The sequence below is a fragment of the Chelonia mydas genome, chromosome 8 (assembly GCF_015237465.2).
Source record: "Chelonia mydas isolate rCheMyd1 chromosome 8, rCheMyd1.pri.v2, whole genome shotgun sequence".
NCBI lineage: Eukaryota > Metazoa > Chordata > Testudines > Cheloniidae > Chelonia > Chelonia mydas.
The window spans coordinates 3,377,594-3,393,216 of record NC_057854.1 but is presented as its reverse complement, the minus strand read 5'-3'; the positions used below and the strand labels follow the sequence as shown (position 1 = coordinate 3,393,216).

The window sequence follows — 15,623 nt, the reverse complement described above, 5'->3', positions numbered from 1 at the left end:
CAGAAGGTGTTTAGGTGCCTACATACTTTTTTGAGGATCTGGGTTTGTGTCATAAGTTGTTCCATAAGGCCCATAAGCACTTCCAACTCACAACATACACTTTTAACATTATTGTGCCACAAAGGTGGTTTGTTTTCCCCCCCATTTGGCCATGCGCTGACACTGCTTGTATTCCCAGGCAATTATTGGTAGAATTCTTCAGCTTAGTTTCCCCATGCTGATGGTTTTAAGGCTGCTTCTGGACCCAGCAGCCCTTCTTTAGCAGCAAGCAGGAGGTCAATGCAGGATGTTTACATGATAATGAATGGAGGGTAAATTACCCACTCTAACTTTCTAATAAAAAAAATTTGGAAAAGAATGATAAAGATAAACCTTAAGCAGTGGCATTTTTTCCGTGGCACTGAAGTCTTAACAGAATTACATTAAGGTGGAATGCTAATCTGCTTTACCTCTTTACTTTTAGATACTTTAAAAAGAACTCGGATTTGTCTGCACTATGGGTTTGCTTTAAATTCAGCCATTGATAGCCAGCAACCAGTCATAGCTGCACAGGTGTAAACCCCGACTGTAGTCAGGGTAAACTACCATAAGATGTGGTTTGCAGCAGTTCAATTTACCTGGGTTGCTCCTCCAGTGCAAATAGTGGCTTTGCCTGTCTACATTAAGGGTTTGTACTGGTGCAGCTATACTGGTGACTTGGATTGAGGCACATCCCCAGTTTAGATAGGACCTCAAAAAGCTGCGTTTTCCTTCCGGTATTTTTGTTGAAGAGGAAATCATCATAAACAGAACAGGTGATCTTGCAAGCTATTGAGGAAGGTCCTGTTTGTTCCTACGGCACTGAAGAATCTGTACTGTTTAAGTGCAGTTAATCCATGTGAAAATCTGTCCTCTGTAATACTGCCAAGGTCAGTGAGCCCTGGGGTGATCTGCTCCAGGCTTACAAATCATGGATAATTGACTGTACCTAGCCGACGCCTTGATCCGTGCATCCAATTTTTCCAAGATTCCTAAAATATTCAGGGTCAAATCCTGCCTTTAGACCCATGAGATCAACTTCCACTAACAGTGAGAAGAGTTGGGCAAGTGCATTGAATTGGGATTTGTGAGCCCTAGAGAGAAGAGGGGGTGTAACCAGTTCATTTGGACCAGCCTAATTGCTTCCTGTTTTTACTTTTTTAAGTAGTCCTTTGGTCTCTTTCCCTCTCTTCCTCTTTCCATGAGTGTACAGCAGTAGGCACATTGTCTGAGGCGACCATAAATTGCAGAAGAAGGAAGAAACAGAGTGTCTTGAACAGAGCTTTTGCCATGCCCTTTAAGAAAAATGGCATGAAAATACTTGACTGTGATGGAGAAGCAAGAAGATAAGGCACTGAAGTTAAGTGGATACCAAACGACAAGTGGATACCAAAGAACTGTCTGTACTGAAACACTACAGATGTTTTAAACCGCTGTCAACACTAGCTTTCCGTAAATTGTCCAATGACATTAAAATTGTGGGTCTTTCATTCATTTCAGGGAATCAATCCCAGTGACACACAAAAGTTACTAAGATGACTGTAAATTACACAGTAATAGAGAGATAACACATTGCCTTCTAAGGACAAGATTCTTCTGATACCCTTCCTCCAGCTTAGTTGCACCTCACTCCATGAGTAGTCTCACTAGTCACCAGTCCTAGAGGAAGGTACTAGTCCATGTATGTAAGGACAGCAGAATTTGGATCCAAGATTATATACGGTGAAAGTCTGCATGTATTTTATCGAGATCATAGAGATATTTGCTGCCTTGTTCTCTGTTTTTTTAAAACCTCCAAACTAGCTATATTTAACTTTTAAATTTCTCTGCCGCCTTCAGGACACCGGCACTGGTACCTGAGCAGGATGTGCGGGTGGGGAGTTTTCCACTGAGCCTACAGTAATAGCATGTGAACTGCCGACCCTGGGAAAATCCCCTGACAAAAATCCAGTCTGCAAAGTGCCACTTTTCAACGCAGCAATGGGGCAGTCTACAAAAGGGAGAAAGGCAAGGATGAAAGTGAAAAAAGAATCAATGTGATTGGGGCTGTAAGTAGTAAAATAAACTGATCTGAGACCAGGGTTTGCCAACCAGAAATGAATGTCCTGTGCATACACAGCCCAATCCCTTCCCTGTGAGCGTTAGCCTCTCCTTTTTCAAAGATATTTTAATTTGCATTCAAGTTTATATGAAAATGTACAACAGTGTTAAAGACACACAGGGTAAAATATTCAAAAGCACTGGAGATTTAGATGAGATATTAGGAAAAACTTTCAAACTCTAAAGGTAGTTAAGCCCTGGTACAGGCTTCCAAGGGAGGTTGTGGAATTCCAGGCATTGGTGGTTTTTAAGAACAGATTGGACAACCACCTGCCAGGGATAGTCTAGGTTTGCTTGGTCCTGCCTTGACACAGGGGGATGAACTTGAGGACCTCTCCAGCCTCTCCTTTCAGTGATTCTATAAATTACTTACACCCAGATCTTCAGAGGTATTAGCCACCTAATTCCCACTGAAATGAATGTTAGACACCTAGATACCTTGAAGAATCTGGCCCTTCGGCGTCTAAGTCCCATTGACTTTCAGTGAGGCTTGGGCTCTTAAGTGCCTTAGCCATTTTTCAACACGAGACCTTGGCTCTCAGTCACTTAGGTGTTTGTGTAAATTTTACCCAGGACCATATAAAGTATGGCCAAAGTTTAGGTTTAGTTAAAAAACAAATTTACAAAGATGAATATTTAAGAGAGATATTTATGATCCCTGTAGTTTCTTTCCCAGCAGTTTAGGAAGCCTAGACAACTAGAGCATGGAAACCAGAAACTGAAATTTTGAAAGTGATCAGCCTAATTTCACTGCGTGGACTAAATGAGTGAAAAAAATAAAATAAAGCGCAACCAACAAATTAGATTTATTTATATTCAATTTTAAATGAAAGGTGTTGTTACTCCACAGGTAAGAATAGGGTTAAATACCTATATGTGGGCGAAGATGGTCAAAAATGGGTACCTAAATTTAGGCTCCAAATTCCATATTAAAGCCCCTAAACAAGTGACAAAGGTGACAAACAGCCATCAGCTCCCACTGAAATCAACTACCATCTCTATTGGGAATACTCATGAATCAAGCTGCCCACCACACCTTGTCTCCCTCTTTCCAACGCATCCAGTGTTTTGGCCTGTCTCACCGGTGTCTCATTATCTGCTTAAACCTAACGTGGACAAAGCTGAATGACTCATCTTTCCTCCCAAACCCTCTCCATTTTGATCCTTCTCTGCTACTCCTGATAAAACTACCATTTTTCGTCAGTCAGGCCCACATTATTGGGGTTATTTTTGACTCCTTTTTCTCCCTTGCTCCTCACATTCAGGCCTTATTGAAATGTAGCACGTCTTCCTCCTCAGCATCTCCAGATTCCATCCTTTTCCTTCCATCCCCCTAGCCAAATCACTAGTTCAGGCCCCACCTTGACTATTGCAACATCTCCCTCTTTGGCCTCCCAAACACAGGCATCGCACCCTATTTACACCGTGCAAATTGCAGCTGCTAAACTCCCTGCCTGTCAATCTGATCAAATCGCTTCTTTCTTCGAATCTCTCTGCTGACTACCCATCTCTTATCGCATGAAAATCACGCTTCATATCACCACCTTCTAAGCTCAAAATAATTGTGCCCTCCCTGTCTAGTACCCTTGTCAAGCTTCTCTTCCCCCCCCCTCCCCACACACACATCCTCTCTGCTCCACCAGTGTTACTAGCCTCAGCTGCCTGGTTTTCAGCTTCTCACTTCTTTGCCTCATCTCGTGGCGTCCCTTATGCATGACCTTATCTGCCAGGCCTCTACCCTGTCCACATTTAAGTCCCTCTTGAAGACCCATTTTGGCCATGCTGTCAACAGTGAATCTAGCTGTCCCATATAGTAATTTTTAAAAGGATACATGATTTCTGCTTCTGGCTAATCTCTCTCTGCTGTTATATTATGGAGCTCTTCCTGGTATAGGTTGTTCCTACTTGCCTTTTCGGACAGCATCTAGCACATACTGGGCATGACCATAAACAAATTAGAAACAACACTAATAAGTAAGTAATCATAGCTAGCCATCTTATGTCATATGAAGATATGAGGCCTGATTCTGATCTCATTTACACCAGTGTAAATCAGGAGACATTCCAGTGAGGTTATTGGAGCTAAAACTCACAAGAGATCAGAACCAGGCTCAAAGTCAGTAACGGTTAACAAGTGGTCATATCCTCCAATTCTAATTCTTTTAATTGTCATTTTTTTTTATTCCCTAGCAACAGACTTCTATACAGCTTATTATAGTACCCTAATGTCTACATTTTTCCCTCCTGCCTGCATGACCAGGAATCCTTGGGGATACAGTTCAGACTGTACACTTCACATGTGTGTATGATAAATTATGTGCACCCATATATGTGCATAAACTCTGCAGGCACAAACACCAAAATAAGTACATAGTTTGAACCCTTGTCTTTGCACAAGTGTTACAACTCTGTAACACTCATGCAGGTATTTGAACCTATAAAGCATGTGTGCATGTATGTGAGATGCACTACTTTGCAGATCAAGCTGAAAATTTGGCCCTTGATTTCTGTTTTCATCTCCTGACATGGAATTCCCCTTTACATCAGTGATGATTCTGTGAATAAATTAAATAGCATTACCTCTGGAGTTTGCAGGCAGCCTAAAAGAATAGGTCAAAGAGAGCTATGAACTGTCCCCATTTAGTTCAATTTGGCGTTAGCTCTGGAATCTAGGGGTGCCATTTAAAAAGTCAGCATTGCTAAAATGATCTACGGTGGAATAATGATCACAAACACCCAGCAAAGTGCTTATCCCACAGTCCTAATTCAGAGTCAAAGTAAACTTCAGGGGCAGAGTAAAATTAATTGCAATTAATATCCAATAAAACAATGAATGCTGTACTGATTGTATTAGTCACTTTCCTATTAATGTAATAAAACCCTCCCCTTTTGTTTTTTAATTCACCTGAAACTGCTACAGATTTTCCAGTCCAGCCACAGTGGAATGCTGCAGAAACGAGCAGCTCTTGGTTCAGTATTCAGGTCTACCTTGCTGCAGATTACATGGGCCTTGATTGCACCTAGAGTATGCAGCATGTATATTCTGCCTAAACTTTCTTGGAACATTCAGCAGGAGATTAACTGCCTTCCACCAGGCTGCCTCTGGAACATTCAGCAATCGGTAAGTGGTGAAGTCATTTCAACGCCCCGTGCCTCAGTTTCCCCCAAAGCGCTTTGCGATCTACTGATAAAAAGCACTACAGAAGCTCTCGATGTTATTATTATTAATAATCATCCATGACACTATTTGAAAGGTACAAACAAACTTCATTTTTACAGCAGCCCAAACTATAGAATGAGTGGAACTTCATTTATACCGCATGGTATAATTGCTGGGATCTGCAAGTCCCTTCTGCTCACATGCCAGAGGCTTTGTAGTTACCTACAGAATGTCTTTGAAATGCTTCTAAGGTGTGGCAACAAGTACAGTGCATGAGGTAACAGACATGCTGTAGGCAGGCGCCTGGAAAAACCCTGCCCCTGCCCCCAGACCCCGCCCCCACTCCACCCCTTCCCCCAAACCCCTGCCCTGCCTCTTCCCACCCCCGCCACGCCCCCACCCGCCTCTTTCAGGCTGCTGCCTCTCCCCTGAGCAACACCGGGAGCCGGTGGGGCGGGGCTGGGTCTCTTGCTGCTGCCGCGAGCTCTAGCCCGCCCCCCCCCCCCCCCCGTTAACAGCCCAGGCCACCCTGGGCCCTGCATCCCGAAGCGCCGGGCGTCCCCAGAGCGCGGGGACCGGAGCGGTTGCTCCAGTCGGTCCTATGGAGTGGACGGCTGTGGCTGTAGGTAACACAGACAGTGCCATCCATCCAGATCAGGAGCATGAATGTGTGAAATCCTCCCAAGGGCACAGAGAAGATGCTGTTTCATTATGTCTCATTATGCTCTAAGCAGGTATCACTGTCTTTACTAAGTGGGGGCCGAGTAGACTAGGTATCTAATCACGCCCCATCTTTTTATTAATTCCCGATCCTTAAACATCACATTTGTCAAGCGTGCCCATCAAATATTTATTTTTTCCACAACATTCACCTTAGAGTATCTTTCAGCATGTGCTGCTCACTTGATGACTTTGGAGAGGATGTGGTTGTGGCTTTGACAGAAAGGAAGCTTTACAGCACTGCCTAGATGACAGATGGAAAGATAAGACCCCAAGCACCTACGCTGCCTTTCAAACTCTTTTTTTTCGTGCGTGTGTGAAAAAAAATCAACTACCCTCCTTCTTGTTACTCTTTCCTGGACTTGTGCTGGGTGTGCGGGTCTGGGACCGGTGAACTGGGTCCTGGAAGAGAACCGTGCCCTGCCGAACAATGAATAATTGTGTTCTCCTGGAAGAGCAGCTGATCAAAAAATCCCAGCAGAAGAGAAGGACCTCTCCCTCCAACTTTAAAGTGCGCTTCTTTGTTTTAACCAAATCCAAGCTGGCTTACTTTGAGCATCGCCATGGGGTACGTGAGCCATTTTCTCTTGCATTTTAGACTGCTTCTGAGTAAGAGTATTGAAAGGAAGGGGGAAACTGTATATGTTGTTAAATCCTATTAACCCAGTACTTCTGGTCCCGTTACAGCAATGTCTACTCAAACTAGCTATTAGCTGAGGGCCCAGCACTGCATGCCTTGCCTCCCCAAAGCTTCCACATGGGTCAGTGGGGGTTTGGTGTGTAGAAGGAATGGAGGATCAAACCTGGTTTTATCAAAGAAATTTACAGCAATCTGACCTAACTGCCATCGTACACAATGTCTAACATATGCTATACTGGGCAATCCAGATGGATACTGCTGTTGGTGGATAGCATATTCTGATCAAAGTTATAAAGTCGGATGAAAGTGATTCCTGCTATACATTTCAATTTCACTTGGAAAATAAGACAAAAACATTTTTTCCACTCGCTATTCGTTTACAGCAAAAGGTTGATTCTCTACGAGGAGACCATTCCAATGCTTGTTAACCAAAACTCCCATTGTCAGGTTCTAATAGGGTCTGTTGTTTTCGGGAGTAGGTTTTAAGAAGGGATCAGATACGCTCAAACTCAGCACGCTTTCCTATGTCTGTCTAGACCTGATTTGTTAAATATACCTATGAAAAGAATTAGAAGCTAATGTGCATTAGTAACCTTTATGAGTGCTTTTATCAAAGCAAAAATCCCACCCCTTCTTCTTTAGTACCTACCGGGGTATACGATGGGCTCCTTCATCTGCTATTTGTAACCTTATGCAGTTTGTTTGCCAGGGTTATCAAACATGGATCCCAATATGTTTCTTTACATTAAGGGTTAACATTTATTGCTGCCTATGAGTGTCGTTTCTCTCCAGTTTGCACGGCCATATTTCTTTTGAATTTGTAAGAATATGTTAAGGCAACATATTAGGCATGTGTTTTTAAAAATACAATATTTAAATTATAAAAACCATTATTGCTGTCTAAGATATATATTTCAGTTTGACTGAGACTATCTGTGCTGTGGTCCAAATGTTGTCATTTGAAGAGTTAGGATGTTATTACAACTACTGAGCATGGTGAGACCAGATACAATTTTCACATGTGCCTAAGTGATTTAGGAGCACCAGTCTCTCTGGGTCTGATTTTTCAAAAGCATTTAGTTGCCTAAAGATGCAGATAGGTGTTTTTCAAAATCCCCCTACATGCCTAAGTTAGTTAGGTGCCTAACTTCCATTAATAGGCACCTAACCTGGTTTGACACTTTTGAAAATTCCATTAGGCATCTATCTGCATCTTTAGACACCTAAATGCCTTTGAAAATCAGACCCATTGACTTTCAGTAGGACAAAAGCATAGTCACTTAAGTACTTTTGAAAATTTTACCCCCTAGCATCCAAAACTCTGATGAGGCAAAAATGGGACCACATATAGGGTCCCTTACAATAAACATTTTGAAGCAAAATTTTCAAAAATACGTCCGTTTACAAAAATCTGAGTATACCAAAATAATTACAGCATATTTGGCATGAAGACCTGAGGTGCTTACCTACCTCAAGTTTAAATATACTGAACCTGAGCTTTAGTGGGTGTAACTTGACATAGTTCCATTTAAGTCAATAAGACTATCCTCTGAAGTCAGTGGAGCTATGCTGAGTTAGACCAGCTGAGGAGCTGGCCCACTGTCTATCACTAGGTTTCTCTGCTGGAGGCATGTATATACAATATGCACATGGCTATTCATATATATGTGTATGTACATATCGATAAATATAGGGCCTGATACTCCACTGTGTTACATTGGTTTCGTGCCAATGTAAACCATCATATCAGGTCCATTCTGTTAATAAACCCCCCTGGTGCAAAATGGAGAAGAAATTAGTGCAGGTAAGGACTAATAACTCCGAAGATTGAAATCCTCTGCGTGTCTACAACAGAGCAGGTAATCCTGTAGAGGCTTCAGCATTGCCCCATGGTCTCCTTTCTGGGGAGACTAACTCTAGGGCTGAAGCCAGTGCTACACACCCTTTCAGTCTTCGCTTCTCTGCTCAGTCTTCCAAGGACTGGACTGGCACCACCAATTCTTTTCACAGGCGGTGGGCCAATTTAGAATTAAAATACCTGCCTGATATAATGGTTTACCAAACTTCTGAAATCAATGAATACATGCCTCAATGTGAGGGTCTCTTCAGATGTTCATCGTAATCCTTTGGCAATGAATATGAACAGAGATTTTTCTAGAACGTATCTACAAGCGTGGTACAAAGATTGACTGTGTTTATTCCTCTCTTTGGGCTCAACACTGCAAGGTACTGTGCACCCTGGCCCCAATCCTGCCAGGAATAAGCACATGCTTAACCTCAAGCAAAGCACTTAAGCACATGTTTAACTTTAAGTGCATAAGTAGTCCCACAGATTTCAATGGGACTGCATACACTTAATGTTAAGCATGCCCTTAAATGTTTTGCTGAGCTGAGACCACAGCAGCCAGCCCCGAGCAGTATCAAGCCCTTTTTGTGTATTACAATGCGCACAAGTATAAAAGGCCATTGAGCAAACCTGTGACAGTTAAAGGGATGAAAGTAACTACATCGAGGAAATATTCAGGGAGAAGTCTGTCAGCAGTATCCAATGTTACAGTCACCATAAAGGCAAATTTTTAAAATAATTGTAATGGCTTTTTCTATTATCAGACAACATTCCAGAGACAGAAAGGTCTATTCTCCCCTTGCTCTGATTGCGCAATTGCCATCCATGCTAATGGAAGCTATTTACATATATCCGTCAGAGAATGAACCCCAAAATAACTAGCAACAATAAGAAGCTGTGTTTTCTGAAATTCATTATACAGTGCACAATGCACAGCTGTCTTAGCATAAAGCAGAGCCCTGATAATAGATGCATGAAGTCCACCACAAGCTCTCTTATTATAGTACGCAAATCACTTCTAAAGGCAAAATTTTTTGTTGCTAAGGACCGATCCTACAGCTACTTATGCATGTCAGTAGCTGTACAGATGGGAGCAGTCCTATTGCGTGCATTGTAACAACTTCCGTGAGTTAGGTTACTCGTGTTAGGGACCAATCGTGAAAACTCATGTAAGTAACTTTATTCCTAACAAGTCTGATGAGACTACATCCATGGTTAAAGTTACTCATGTGAGCAAATGTTTGCATGGCTGGGCCCTAGGTTTGCATTATTGAGGGGGAAGCAAACAAGTGAATCCCTTGAGACATGTTCCCTTAAGGTCAAATTTTCAAAGGTATTTAGGGGCTTGTAGACACGGACTACAGTGGGATTTTCGAAAGCACCTAAGCAGATTAGGCACCTGTCTAGAGCATCGGTGCTGGACCTATTTGTGCTGGGAGTACTGCTGCACCCCCTGGCTTGAAGTGATTACCATTATACACAGGGTTTACAGTTTGGTTTAACGGCTTTCGCACCCCCACTATACCAATTGCCCCCAGTCTAGAGGCAGATAGAGCAGAAGGATGGTGCAGTAGTTAGGGCAAAAGCCTGGGACCTAGTAGACATGGACTTAAGTCCCTGCTCTGCCACAGACTCCCTGTGTGACCTCGGATGAGTCGCTCTGTGCCTCAGTTTCCCAGATGTACAAATGGGGACACTAGCACTGCCTCCCAGGGATGTCCTGGCAAACAATATCCATGTGGCAAGCACTCATGGAAGAGTCTGGATCTCTGCCTCATTTGCTGATACCTTGCTGGTAGAATCGTAGGACTGGAAAGGACCTTGGGAGATCATCTCGTCCAGTCCCCTGCACTTATCTAGACCATCCCTGACGGGTGTTTGTCTAACCTGTTCTTAAAAACCTCCAATGATGGAGATTCCACAACCTCCCTGGGCCATTTATTCCAGGGCTTAATTACCCCGACAGATAGGAAGTTTTTCCTAATGACCAACCTAAAACTGCCCTTGCTGCAATTTAAGCCCATTGCTTCTTGTCCTATCCCCTGAGGTTAAGAAGATCAATTTTTCTCCCTCCTTATAACAACCTTTTATGTACTTGAAAACTGTTATCATCACATTCCCTCTCAGTCTTCTCTTTTCCAGACTAAACAAACCTATTTTTTTCCATCTTCCCTCATAGCTCATGTTTTCTAGACCTTTCATCATTTTTGTTGCTCTTCTCTGAACTTTCTCCAATTTCTCCATCTCTTTTCTGAAATGTGGTGCCCAGGACTCGACAAATACTCCAGCTGAGGCCTTATAAGCACGAAGTCAAGCAGAAGAATTACTTCTTGCGCTTTGCTTACAATACTCCTGCTAATACATCCCAGAATGATGTTCGGTTTTTTTGCAACAGCGTTACACTGTTGACTCACTATGACCCCCAAATCCCTTTCTGCAGTACTCCTTCCTAGGCAGGCATTTCCCATTTTGTATGTGTGAAACTGATTGTTCCTTCCTAAGTGGAGTACTTTGCATTTGTTCTTACTGAATTTCATCCTAGAATCATAGGATTGAAAAGGACCTCAAGATGCCATCTAGTCCACTGCCCTGCACTCAAGGCAGGACTACATAATAACTAGACCATTCTTGACAGATGTTTGTCTAACCTGTTCTTAAAAACCTGCAATGACAGGAGATTCCACAATCTCCTATTCTACCACCTATTCCCAGTCAACAAATCTCCATGTATTTACAGAAACTTGTATTTTCATAACAGTTTGTATTTGCCATGGACGTGATCAGAGGTAATGTAGACATCAGTAAGAGGAGCTGAACAATGTTTTATCAGGCATTAGATGGTAACATGAATCCATACCAGGTCATCAGTTTTTAAGAAGAGGGCATGATCTGGCCCATGCAAAAACGTGAAGATGAATGGTTATTTTATGAAGTAACTATGGACAAAACACCCTTATATTAGAAACAAAAGCACAAAAAAAGGGAAAGAGGCTGTTGCTATGGTATAAAGCCTGCCTTTGCATTGGATAGATTATTTCAGCGTCAAAAAGCCAACATACCTTTTCAAGGAAGGTTATGGGCCTGATTCACTGCTACATTAGTCCTGTTTTAGGCCTGTGTAATTCCAAATCCGATTGAGACCATTGCAAAGCTGGAGTAACGCAGTGGTGAATCAGTCCATTGTTTGCTAAGTGCTTAGAGTTGCAGGCTCCGATCTGGTGTAAATCAGCGTAGCTCTGTTGACTTCCTCCTGATTTATATAACTTCAGTGGAGCTGGGCTGGTTTGTGCCGGCCGAGGGTCTGGCGCACAGGATTTAAACTAAGTAAACCCACCTTTTCTGTAATGGGGATGCCTGCCGGCAAGCCGACCACATTCATCCTCAGTGAAAATTTCAGCAAGTAACTTCGCAACAGTGGAAGATTTTTGGAAGGAATTTGTTTTGATTAAAGTCTTCGTTGTCCCCTGAGAGATGACATTTAACATTGGAAGGAAAATTGCACAAAGGTCTTGTTTATAGAGGTGAGCTCAGTGAAACATATATCATACGGCACATAGCACAATAGGGCTCTGATCCAGTTGGGGCCTGAAGCTGCTGCTGTAACTCAATCTTGCTATGATTGTTATTTATTATTATTCCCGTGAGCGTTTTCTAATCTGCATTCAGATGAAACACTTCAATTCCGATAGAGGAGGCTACCCTGATTCAGTGACTTCACGGAGCTCAGGAAGCAGCATGTGTGTGTCTTTCCTAATGGAGAGCTGCCCCTGTTCCCTCCACTCCCGGGGAGGCGTTTCACGGTGGGGTGCACTAAAGCAATTCTCTGCAGATTCCTGGAGGGACAACTGAGCAAAGGGCAGCTAGTCCCCTGCCACCCTGCTCCACAGCTGCAGAGCCCAGAGCACCTGCCGAGGGGCTTCCAATACTCTGTGGGGACTGGAGATGGAGCAGCAGAGGCAACCCTCCCCTTTTCTGCCCCAATTGCCCAGGCCCGTGTCCCCAGCCCTGCCGCTTACACAAACGGAGGAGATCTGGTGCCAAGGGATGGTTAGCCATGCAGTGCACGGTTTGAAGCACTCCGTGTACAGAATACCTCCAAGTCCCACACACATCAGAATACAAAACAGAACGGGAAAGCAAAAATGAAGGATGCCGTTGCTCAAGCAGGAAAGCAGAGGACAAACTAGCAGCTAAGATTATTGATTCCAACGTAAGTAGAACTGTCGAACGCCCAAGAACAAACTTATTGAAAGTTCTGCTATTTGGAATATGTCCTAGGACAGATATCTATGTCTCAGCACTGGCACACACTGTCCATGTTACCATCTTTTCATGTGTCAGATAAACAACCATATATGAGTATTAAGGAGCTAAGTGTATCTTGCGAATCAAAGCATTAGCACAATAACTCAGAGTCTCATGTAAAATCTCAGTAACATCAGTGATATGTCTTCCACCTTCCTCTGAAGCATTTGGTACTGGCCACTGTGAGAAATAGGATACTAAACTAGACAGATCATTGATCAGATCTGATAAAACAATCCCTACATGCCTCATAAAAAAACGTTGTTTGCAATGCGAGGCAAAATATTTAATCCTGGGCAAATATTTGTCAGCGACATCAGTCCAGCTTTCAGCGCTGCTTAATTCCCTAATAATAATATCATGAAATCCCTGCATGTAGCAGTGCTACTAGATGGAAAGTAACCACATACATGGAATATTCGAGGATATAAATTTCATCAAAAACTCTCAGTGATAACATGTATGAACAGGATTGTTGTCATTGAAGTCACGGCGGTTTTTAATTATTATTTACAGTGTCCTTCTCCGCTGTAGTGTTACGTTTCTGACATGGTTACTGACGGAGAAGGTCGATCTACGCAGCAGTGTGAAAACCAGAGGCCATATTGTACCATCAATTTTTAAGCAGAATTTGCTCAGGCCAGCTCCCACTGAAGTCTCTCCATTGAGTATAATGGCAATTGGATCAGGCCCAAAGCGTGTGACGCCCACAGGACAAAAACATTCCAGTCATTAACAAACATGCTGTTCGCCAGGCATGCTTAGGGCAACATTGTGCTTTTTTTCTGTTGTTATTCCTTCCCTCTGGATCCCTTTCATGGCCTGGACTGGCATCAGAGGGACTCTTCACATGCATGAAGTTAGCTGCATGGTTAAGTTCCTTGCTGAACTGGGGCCTTTTCCCCATTTTCCTCACTCCATCCTCAAAGGACTTGGTGACTCTTTCCTTCCAGCAGTGCAGACTTTGCCGTTGTTCCCAAGGCAGCCGGCTAGCCAGAGCTGCTCCTTTACATGACCAGAGTGTCTCTTAGAACTCAGGTCCCAACTGCCTTTTGCTGCCACTACCGCACTGGTCTCCTGAGGCTGATTTTAATAGGAGAGGAACTGGAACCGAAGCCCCAGATCTGACCACCCCTTAGCACTGAGAAATCCAGGTCTGAGCGTGGTGGCTTGGGCCCCTCTGTAATGGCATTATTTGTGGATTTTATTTTGTCACTGGACTTGCAGAAAGAACTACGGGTAACTGAAAAGAACATTGAAATATTGTGCCTGAGTTTGCTCATGAGGGGTGCTCATTTGTGCTCATTTGTTTGCTTCTGTCCTTGGCTAAAATGACATGCCTGCATGGGATGCTCCCTTAACTAATATCCTGAAGGCTAAATTCAATTGTTCCTCTGTGGCCTGTGTATGGAGTGACCTGCATTGCAATGCCCCAGGACAATCCCCATGAAGGAATTCTGACTCAGAGTGCTGCAATTCCTTCTTTTGTTCCCCTCTGGCTCTCTGGGGTCCCCACTCCATACCCTTTCATTTATAATCCAGTTTTGTGCTCTATTTTGCAGTTCACCAGTTCAGGTCTTCGGTGTCACTCATTTCTAAATCTTCTTTAACCTACGAGATCACTCATCATTCCCTTCTGTCTATCTCCCATCCTGTTTATCCCTCGTTACTTTCCCCTTTGGCACCATCTTTTAGTTTTGGGAGGGGATTTCTGAAGCATTAAGTAAGTACTATAGTTTTTTCTTCAGACAACTTTAAAAAGTCCTCAGGTGAGCATTAGACACTTTTGATTTGCTTTTCGTGTTCAAAATCCTCACTGAAAGGAGAAGATGCATTGAGCCCCAGTCCATCAAAGCACGAACGCATACGCTTATCTTTGACAGCATGTGTGTGGTTTCATAGACGTCAGTGGGACTGCTCATGTGCATAATGATAAGCACATGTTTAAGCGCTCTACTGCATCAGGTCCGACACTCTTTTTGAAGGCTTAAGCATTTCATCCTAAAATAACAATGTAATAATTTAGATCAGGTCTCAGTAAAGTTATTTAAAATGAGCGGAAAGACCTCTGCTCTTGTTCAACATTAATCTGGTTTTAAAGAACACATAGACCCATTAGCATGTTCTATCTATTGACCTACCTACTTAGGAATAATGCTTAGCACTTCATTAGTGGCTAATATCTTGAAAGCTTTGCACATACATTATCTGTCTCTACATCATTGTAATATCTACACTATATCTTATAAATATTTACCATGGTCATAGAACGTTACTAACTATTTCTTTTGGGATTAAGCCTATGCATATACTGTTATAGACAGAGCAATAAGAACAAGGGATGTATACAATATATATTTCTGTATCGTTTCCAGAGGTGAGTTTGGGTTCCTGTCTTCCCTCTGTGAGTTCAGGGAGAAAGGCAGCTCTATTTCAAATCACTTATCAAGCGTTTTCAAAACTGGTACAAATACATCTGTAGACACATTGATTTTTAATTTCAGCCTTTGCTTACTGTTTTCCAAGCATGCTCCCAGGAACAACACATACCGTTGTACTGTTGTGACTGGGTAACCTTGATGCACATGGATCAAGAATAATTTAAAGTGTGGTTGTGCCCGGAGAAGTGACTATGTAAAAACGTCACCTTCTTACCGCTCCCTGTGTGCATTTAGAGTCACATCTGCTTACTTTGCTGTCAAAAATAATTGTTTTCTGCTTTTTGCTCCTGTTAGCCCTGTAGAGCCAACTGAGCTAGGAGAGAAAGAGGTGACTTCTGTTCCTTCTTGTGTATCAAGGACAGAGTTGTTTACCAAGTTCCATTCGTTTACGCA

General features: G+C 42.8%; 1 protein-coding gene across 1 annotated transcript in view; it reads left to right on the top strand.

The window, feature by feature from the left end:
• Positions 1 to 5,810: 5,810 nt before the first annotated feature.
• Positions 5,811 to 15,623, top strand: part of ITK (IL2 inducible T cell kinase) — a 43,503-nt gene continuing 33,690 nt past the window's right edge. Inside the window, exon 1 of the mRNA XM_027820917.3 lies at positions 5,811 to 6,566. Coding sequence (XP_027676718.2) covers positions 6,429 to 6,566 — 138 coding nt within the window. The 5' untranslated portion in view covers positions 5,811 to 6,428. The remainder of the gene's footprint in view (positions 6,567 to 15,623) is intronic.